The sequence below is a fragment of the Melospiza georgiana genome, chromosome Z (assembly GCF_028018845.1).
Source record: "Melospiza georgiana isolate bMelGeo1 chromosome Z, bMelGeo1.pri, whole genome shotgun sequence".
Lineage (NCBI taxonomy): Eukaryota > Metazoa > Chordata > Aves > Passeriformes > Passerellidae > Melospiza > Melospiza georgiana.
This window is the reverse complement of record NC_080465.1, coordinates 82293279-82302721: the sequence shown is the minus strand read 5'-3', so window position 1 is coordinate 82302721 and position 9443 is coordinate 82293279. Positions and strand designations below refer to the sequence as shown.

At 54.3% G+C, this 9443-nt stretch overlaps 2 protein-coding genes across 3 annotated transcripts in view; one reads left to right on the top strand and one right to left on the bottom strand.

Annotated features, from left to right (window-relative positions):
- The window catches only part of LOC131095541 (methyl-CpG-binding domain protein 2-like), a 205244-nt gene that overhangs the window by 80464 nt on the left and 115337 nt on the right, over positions 1-9443 (top strand). The gene's annotated exons all lie outside the window — the stretch shown is intronic.
- The window catches only part of ME2 (malic enzyme 2), a 36831-nt gene continuing 27913 nt past the window's right edge, over positions 526-9443 (bottom strand). For both annotated transcript variants that reach the window (XM_058043426.1, XM_058043427.1), the window contains exons 13-16: positions 7644-7746; positions 6943-7013; positions 6314-6412; positions 526-5138 (exon numbers count right to left, since the gene is read on the bottom strand). In XM_058043426.1, coding sequence (XP_057899409.1) covers positions 4989-5138; positions 6314-6412; positions 6943-7013; positions 7644-7746 — 423 coding nt within the window. In that variant the 3' untranslated portion in view covers positions 526-4988. The remainder of the gene's footprint in view (positions 5139-6313; positions 6413-6942; positions 7014-7643; positions 7747-9443) is intronic.

Sequence of the window (9443 nt, the reverse complement as noted above, 5' to 3'; positions counted from 1 at the left end):
GGCTGCTCAGCTGCACCAGAGAAGCTCCAGGGACACCTCAGAGCCCCTGCCAGGGCCTCCAGGGGCTCCAGGAGAGCTGCACAGCCCCTGGGGACAGGGCAGGCAGGGACAGCACCCAGGCAATGGCTCCCACGGCCAGAGGGCAGGCACAGATTCTGGCACATTGGGAATGAGGAATTGCTGGCTGGGAGGGTGGGCAGGCCCTGGCCCAGGGTGCCCAGAGCAGCTGTGGCTGCCCCTGGATCCCTGGCAGTGCCCCAGGCCAGGCTGGATGGGGCTGGGAGCAGCCTGGGACAGTGGGAGCTGTCCCTGCCCATGGCAGGGGTGGCACTGGGTGGTCGTTTAGGTTCCCTTCCAACTCAAACCATCCTCTGATTGCATGATTCTAGGAAAAGACCTTAAAGATCATCACATGCAACCATTTACAGAGCCCTTTGGCAAAATGACTTTTCCCAGTCCTGAATAGATGCAGCATTTTTGACTTTTGTTTTCCTTTTTGTCAGAGTAAAAAACATCAGCTACGACTTAGGCAAAGGGAATGCATTTTACTAAGAAAATAGAAGACTAGAACACACATTTCAATAGAGTTACAACGTTATAAAGTAGGAAGAAACCCCAACCACTTCACATTTTACATACAGTTTTAGTTTCAGCTGAGCAATGACCCTCCCAGGCACAGCCAACCCCGCACAGACCAGGCTGGAACTGTTCTCACAGGCGCCCCAGCAGGCTCACATTGATTTCCATAAGGTAGATATGTTTCAGATAGCAGTAAATGCAGGTTATTTCGCTTTGTTGACAAGGCAGCCATCTTTAGTAGTCCTAAGAGTATATTTATTCCCGTTAGGAAGGATCTGGCTGAAGAATGGATGAGCCGAAGCCGATGGCAGGCGGAGAGCTGAGCTCAGTCTGGGAGCACCAGCAGCCAGCAGGACACGGTGACAGAAGCTGCTCCTCCAGCAGCCGTGGGGCCCGGGTGAGTGCTGCCATCCCCACGGAGAGCCAGAGGCACGGGGCAGCGCTCGGAGCCGCGCTGGATCGTCCCAGGGAGCAGGCAGGGCAGGCAGGCCCACACACAGCGAGCCAGATGCGCCTTCAGCAGTGGCAGCTGAGCGGCTGGGCCCAAACCCAGCTGCCCGGCCAGCGCAGCAGAGCTTTGCTCTGCATCTCCTCCTGCCGTGTAGCACCGGTCCCTGCCCGCCGCCCCTGGCTGTGCCGCGACGGGGCAGCCCTCGGATCGCCCGAGAGCAGAAACCGCAGCGGCTTACCCAGAAATGACAGTGCTTATCCAGTGAGACTGCAGCCCCGGCTGCTCTCACGCTGCTCTGGGGGGTGGCAGAGGGGCTCAGCTGTGCCCCTCCGCAGCCAAACAAAACCAGCCGGCACCGCCGGGGCCGGAGTCAGCTGAACTGAAACCTGGGTGGGAGCTGTACAATAGTGATCCCCACTCTCCCACAGGAACAGTCACCACGCAGGGGAGGGCTGCTAACGAGAAACTAAAAGGTGTGTCGTTCATCTTGGCAGGTACTACCAGAGGAGTGTGACAGAGTTACTTTATCCCCGTAAAACAGCGTGCTGGAAACAACAGTACAAGAGGAAGACACGCACCGACCACAGGAAACCTGTTACACACCACTCTGCAGGTAAAAAAGTGTCACTTGGTTTGAAGCTTGGAAAACAAACACAACAGATCAGGATGCATCACTGTCCACAAATGTAACCGAGAACTCGCACTGGGGGTTTAAAATGTATCAGACACAACATTTTAATCGTCTCCTTCTACATGTCACGTTGGCAGCTGGGCAGAGGCTTCAGGAACACACAAACCTTTGCAACAGCTTTGGACAAACCCACAGGTATTTTATAAAGAAAGGCTGTGCTTCATCAGACACCTTTACTCACCCCTAAACACTCCTACAGGTTTGCTGCCAAGAGGCCCAGTCCTGCTGATTTTAAGGAAGCAAGGATTGGACAAATCCTGGAAGACTGGCCTGAGCCAAGCTCCTGATCCTCTCAGAAGGGTTCTGCATAGCCCAAGGAGACATGGAAGACAGTCCTTTACAAAATCATTTGGAGGGCAAGTCACGGGGGCTGCGTGACAAGCCACAACACTGGTGGTCCTTTAGGTGACATTTTTTTAACTTACACTATGTAACATGACAAAATGCATCCTGGTGACACCTGTTTCCCTTTGCATACTGTCTAAGAAAATTTTCTGTACAGATAAAGACCAGTAAATATTTTGAATAAACCAGCAAACAGAAAAAATCGTGTTAAGTAGAATATGAAAAAAGGAAACTGGTTCCTTACTAGCCAGCAAGATTAGCAGTTGCAATTAGTTCAAGGATTAATTGTACCTGAAAGAAAACTGAACATGAATCTATGTATCTTAAAATCCTATGTATGAAAAAAAATTAATTCTGGAGAAGATGAAAGAGAGAGTGAAATGGACTTAAAACTCTGTGAGCTGACAGGTTACCTGCTGCCAACAGGAAACAAAGGCTGCGCATCGAAGGGAAACCCCACCATGTCCACAGTGCAAGCTGCAGGGGATGCTCAGGGCCCGGCACACGGGAACGGGATCTCCATCCCTCTGGGAGCAGGAGGTCTCTCTGAGAATGGCATCTCCCTCCCTCTGGGAATGGCATCTCCATCCCTCTGAGAACGGGACCGCTCCTGCCCAAAGCAGGGCCCTGCAGCCTCCCCAAGCCACAGCTCCTCCTGAGCCACAGCTGCAACCCTTGGGAACAAGCCATCAGCCTGAAGGGACGTGGGATCGGTGCATTTTGTGTGTTTTTGTCACTCATGTGCCTAACTGGCTGCTGGCAGGAGGGAGGAAGCTGTGTGTTCCCAGCACTCCGGAATCCAGTGGTGCAGAACTCCACTGGCACAGTACAACAGGCTTCAGATAGAGCTGGATTTTCAGAAGGCAAAAACAATTCATACATTGAATAAATAATTTCTTTCTCAGTAAGATCACTAATTTAAATACGATACAAACAAGGCATAGCAAAAATAGATGAAAAAAGCACTCTTTGTAAAAACATCCTATGTGTGTGTGTGTGTTGGTGTCTTTTGTACATTCACTTGCAAGTGCAAGCTCCTGCCCATGTGCATCTCAGCACTCAGCAGTGAAGCACTTCCAGCCCCACCACACAACACTTTACCACAGCTTGAACACCACAGTTTTTTCCCCACATCACTCTTTTCTGTGTTTATATAATCAGTCCTCTTTGCCCACGCAGGCAGCACCTTCCCAAAGTTTACTGTTCTTTGTGTGAATACAATTTTGGAGCCGGAGATCAGGCTGTAGGTGCCTGAGGGGGTGCTGAGACCATTTTCCCTGCTCTGTTCTGGCCTGTTCTGTGGAGACCGCATTTTCCTGTGTAGCTGAGGACACAGGAGCAGTGCTGGCCATGGGTAAATCCTGAGCAAGCTCTGCTTTCTCTCTTTGGATGGCGTCTGCCAGTGCAGCACTGCTGGCACACCCATGTGTTTATTTACTCCTGCCCCTCTCCTGCCTTGCTGCAGCAAACTGGAGCAGCCTGGTATCTCTGTTTCTGCTCCTGGCAGGTGCCTGCTCTCGGGGCAGGGAGCACAATGGGGCAGCCACAGGCTGTGGCCACCCCTGCCTGTCCCTGCCTGTCCCCGTGCAGTGACCAGGGCCCTGCGGCCCCGCTCCAGGGGAATCGGTGAGTGTACACTGCGGCATCAGCAGCAAACCTGCAGCACTACCCTGGCAAGGAAAAACTCAGCTGGGACCTTCTGCTGTCACACGAGGACCCTGACAAACCGCGCCTGTAAGGGCAGAAAGCCGGAGGGATCAGTGCAGGGCTTGTAGCACTGCAGCTCTTGGGGCCAGGACTCACAGTGACAGAGCAGGCGGGACCGAGGCTCAGGGAACATCCAGCAGACTCACTGGTGTGAGCAGCATTCCTGCTCCAGCCCTGCCAGCACCTGGAACCAGCCCTGCCTGCCGAGTGCTGCCTCCAGCTGGGTCCGCTTTGGAGCTTTCGAGTCAGCAGCGTCATAAAGCATCACACACGAGTCTTGTTGTGAGAACGAGGGAGAAAACAACCCGGCTTAAATAAAACAGAAACTTGAAAAAATTAAAAAATTCAGTAAAGATCCTTTGGTAAACCATTTTGCAGTCCATTGCTTAAAATCTCCTAGTAAAATCTTTAAAAAGATTTCCATAAATTACTTCAGGTCCTACCTCTACCCAATAAAATTTAATCTGTGACAGCACGGCTTTGTTTTTAAAAGCTATTAAGTGATCAGTATTATTTTCAGGACTTCCCAAGGACAATTTGAACTAGCTCACATTTTTCCTGAGAACAGATTTCATGGAGTGATGAAAACAAAGCTGCAAACTTTGCTGCAGACGCCACACATGTACATCTCGCTGCTCCTCAAGGAAACAGCAGCCAATGCCACAAGGATGTCTGGACATGGGCATCTTTAAACACTAAACAAAACACAATCAGACTCTCTAAGTTGTCTTTAACTGCCCTTTTGTTTTTTCTAGGACAAGTGGTCTCCCTTGATGTCACAGCTAATGCAGTGTGACAAGACTAGGACAATTAGAAGACTGATTATTAAAGGCAGAAATAAGTAATTCTGGATATCAGCAGTGATGAGAGAGCTACAGTTTATCATCAAATGCATGTAGCTAAAATATCATTAATGGAATTTTTCGGTGTGGTGCTGGCTCTAAGCTAGAAATACAATGTTATTGTTTAAATTAATTTTGGAGGGCTCTCTCATCCCTGTGGCAGATGCCGTTTTCCGTACAGTTTACCAGGTACTTGGGAGAAATCAGGTGAAAAACAGGGCGTAACGGGGGGAAAACAAAAAAAAAAGGCAACGAAACGAGCACAAATAAATTAGAGGAGTGAAAGCTCATGATTGGAGTTGGTCTGAGGAGGGAGGGAGGGAGGGGATCCCTGCAGAGTGGCGGCGCGGCCTGAGGCGCGGCGCGGGGCTGGTCAGTGCACCTTGGACTCGGGCCAGTCGTACACGTCCGGCATGAAGGACTCGTACTCGTAGCTCCACACCTTGGAGCGGATGTAGCGGTTCTTGTCGGCCGGCTCGGGGTAGTGGAAGGCCATGTTGTTGGCGTACAGGAACTCCATCACCTGCGGAGGGACACAGCGCGGCTCGGAGCCCGCGGCACCGCGCGCACCGCGCGGCACGGCCGGGAAACGCACGCTGCACAGACACGGCCTCGGGAGCACAGAGCGGGCATCCCGGGCACGGAGAGGGACTGCAAGCACAGACGGGAGGCACAAAGCTGCTCACAGGCAAAGGGCTGCCAGCCCCAGTAAATGACACCCACAGCTTCTGCCAATTAGATTAATAAAAAGATGCCTGCTTGCCTCGTGGGCAAAGCAGAGATACCAGTCTGAGATGCATGGACAAAGCAGAGCCACCCATCAAACAATGCAGGGACAAACAGAGCTACCAACCAAACCATGCATGGGCAAACAGAGCTACCAACCAAACCATGCAGGGACAAACAGAGCTACCAACCAAACCATGCAGGGACAAACAGAGCTACCAACCAAACCATGCAGGGACAAACAGAGCTACCAACCAAACCATGCATGGGCAAACAGAGCTACCAACCAAACCATGCAGGGGCAAACAGAGCTACCAACCAAACCATGCAGGGACAAACAGAGTTACCAACCAAACCATGCATGGGCAAACAGAGCTACCAACCAAACCATGCATGGGCAAACAGAGCTACCAACCAAACCATGCAGGGACAAACAGAGCTACCAACCAAACCATGCAGGGACAAACAGAGCTACCAACCAAACCATGCAGGGACGAAGCAAAGATACCCATCAAATCATGCAGGGACAAACAGAGTTACCAACCAAACCATGCATGGGCAAACAGAGCTACCAATGAATAAAATTCTCATCTTGTGTAGGCCAAGATGAGAAGTAAATATAAACAATGTTTAGAAGCACAATAAACTGCTTTTGCTTAATTCACAGTGAATCATGCAGTGTCCTTTGTCATCTCTCCTGAGCACCTCAGTGTCTTTACATCCCCACCGCCTTAGCTGGGATCTTTAAACTGAATTTCTGGAATCAGAGGGGATCAATTTTGGCCCATTGTGGCTGCCAAGCTGAAGCATCCAACAAAGGGAACGTTTTTATACATTTCTCTTATTGCAGGCACAAAGAACCGGGTGTTGCCCAAGCACCTCATATTCAAGGGTCACACTCTGTGCAACTCAGCAGGTTAATGTACACATAAACCACTTTTACTGCAGTGCAATTTTATATTTCATACTCACCTTGACAGCAATATAAATAGAAACTTCCCTGATATTGGACAGTGGAGGATAAAGTCTTCCTTGTGCAAGCTCTTCATCTGTCAACTGCTCTGCCAATGCCTGAGTCAGAGAAACAAACACTTTTTATTTACTGATGTGACTTTATTTACCAAATGTGACTAATAACGTGCCAGAACACCTGAGAGAACCAAGCTGCAGTGCTCTTAGCACCAGAGTGCTCCCAAAGCACTGCAGCGAGGCACTCAGGATTTGAGGAACTGAGAATCAGCACAGTCACTGCAAGCATTTAGCAAAAGGAGCTCTGGTACTTTGGGGGATGAAACCCTCCCCCAGAGCCACAGAAAGCCCTGGCCACAGAGCCAGCTGCAGAGCCCAGGGCAGGGCAGGGGACAGCCCTGCTGCCACAGTAACTAACACAGGACTTGCTACCTCATCACAACCGCAATGGAACCTGATTCTTGCCAAAAAACAACTTTGTTTGGTCAAAACAATTTTTTTTCTCATTGTGGAGGGACAAGCCAACAGAAACCAAACAGGGAACCACTGTGTTTTACCAGGGTTTGAGAGGAGCGCCCATCAAGCCACCCCTGTCTGTCAGAAGCCACAGCCTGCTCTGCTGCCAGACTCACCTTGGCAGCCTCCAGGAAAACCTTATCACTGATGTGCCTGACGCTGCTGAGGATCACAGCCAGAGCCACGCCTGCAAGAAACCACTGCCAGTTAGGGACACTTCACTGTAAACGTGCACTTTAAACTGCAGCCTGCTGCCAGGAGCTGCCACTTATCCCAGTGTCATCCCTGAAAACCCTACTGCAGCCTTCTGCACACACTGGTGGCTCGGGCTGAAGATGACCGTGTCCCACCCCTGCCCCACACTCACAGCACTGCTACACCCACGGGAGCAGCCACGGCCACAGCAGGTGGCTTCTGGAAGGGCTGGAGCCTTGCAGCTCAGGGAGGGAAGGGCAAGGCACAGGAACATCCTCAGTGCTACTTTTCTACACCACTTGTGCAGATACAACTTCAAGAACTATTAACTCTGAGAGTTATTAACATAACTGCAAGTGCGTATTAACATTTATTTTCTCATTCCTCCCCAAACAAGCAGCAGCTCCCAAAGCCTTTAATAGCACCCTTCTGTTTTCTCAGCCACAGCCAGCTGGGTTTGCTCCTTGTGGATGCATGTGCCCCACATCCAGCCCGGACTGCCTGTCTGCCATCCAGCCACTCATTCGCCCAAGCTCTCAAACGCGGGCACCACCTCTGCACGCTGCTTCACTGATGTGCCTCTGCAGCAAGGGAGACCAGGGGTGACAGTTCCATTTACTACCTGGGAAGATGTAAGCGTTGTTTCCTTGGCCCGGTTTGAAGGTCCTCCCATCCCTCAGAGTGACCAGCTCGAAGGGGCTGCCGCTGGCAAACAGGCACCGGCCCTGGCAGGAGCAAGGGAGGGAGGGAAGAAGGGTCAGTGGGGCAGCTGGGCACGGACAGAGCCTGGAGCCACCAGGAGCTGGGCACAGACAGAGCCTGGAGCCACCAGGAGCTGGGCACAGACAGAGCCTGGAGCCACCAGGAGCTGGGCACAGACAGAGCCTGGAGCCACCAGGAGCTGGGCACGGAGAGAGCCTGGAGCCACCAGGAGCTGGGCACGGAGAGAGCCTGGAGCCACCAGGAGCTGGGCACAGACAGAGCCTGGAGCCACCAGGAGCAGGGCACAGACAGAGCCTGGAGCCACCAGGAGCAGGGCACGGAGAGAGCCTGGAGCCACCAGGAGCTGGGCACGGACAGAGCCTGGAGCCACCAGGAGCGGGGCACGGACAGAGCCTGGAGCCACCGGGAGCTGGGCACGGACAGAGCCTGGAGCCACCAGGAGCGGGGCACGGACAGAGCCTGGAGCCACCGGGAGCTGGGCACAGACAGAGCCTGGAGCCACCAGGAGCTGGGCACAGACAGAGCCTGGAGCCACCGGGAGCTGGGCACGGAGAGAGCCTGGAGCCACCAGGAGCTGGGCACAGACAGAGCCTGGAGCCACCAGGAGCGGGGCACAGACAGAGCCTGGAGCCACCAGGAGCGGGGCACAGACAGAGCCTGGAGCCACCAGGAGCGGGGCACGGACAGAGCCTGGAGCCACCAGGAGCGGGGCACAGACAGAGCCTGGAGCCACCAGGAGCGGGGCACGGACAGAGCCTGGAGCCACCAGGAGCTGGGCACGGACAGAGCCTGGAGCCACCAGGAGCTGGGCACAGACAGAGCCTGGAGCCAGCGGGAGCTGGGCACAGACAGAGCCTGGAGCCACCAGGAGCTGGGCACGGACAGAGCCTGGAGCCACCAGGAGCTGGGCACAGACAGAGCCTGGAGCCACCAGGAGCGGGGCACAGACAGAGCCTGGAGCCAGCGGGAGCTGGGCACGGACAGAGCCTGGAGCCAGCAGGAGCTGGGCACGGACAGAGCCTGGAGCCACCAGGAGCTGGGCACGGACAGAGCCTGGAGCCAGCAGGAGCTGGGCACGGACAGAGCCTGGAGCCAGCAGGAGCTGGGCACGGACAGAGCCTGGAGCCACCAGGAGCTGGGCACAGACAGAGCCTGGAGCCACCAGGAGCTGGGCACAGACAGAGCCTGGAGCCACCAGGAGCTGGGCACGGACAGAGCCTGGAGCCACCAGGAGCTGGGCACGGACAGAGCCTGGAGCCAGCAGGAGCTGGGCACAGACAGAGCCTGGAGCCAGCGGGAGCTGGGCACGGAGAGAGCCTGGAGCCACCAGGAGCTGGGCACAGACAGAGCCTGGAGCCACCAGGAGCTGGGCACAGACAGAGCCTGGAGCCAGCAGGAGCTGGGCACAGACAGAGCCTGGAGCCAGCAGGAGCTGGGCACAGACAGAGCCTGGAGCCAGCAGGAGCTGGGCACGGACAGAGCCTGGAGCCACCAGGAGCTGGGCACAGACAGAGCCTGGAGCCAGCAGGAGCTGGGCACAGACAGAGCCTGGAGCCACCAGGAGCTGGGCACAGACAGAGCCTGGAGCCACCAGGAGCTGGGCACGGACAGAGCCTGGAGCCACCAGGAGCTGGGCACGGACAGAGCCTGGAGCCACCAGGAGCTGGGCACAGACAGAGCCTGGAGCCAGCGGGAGCTG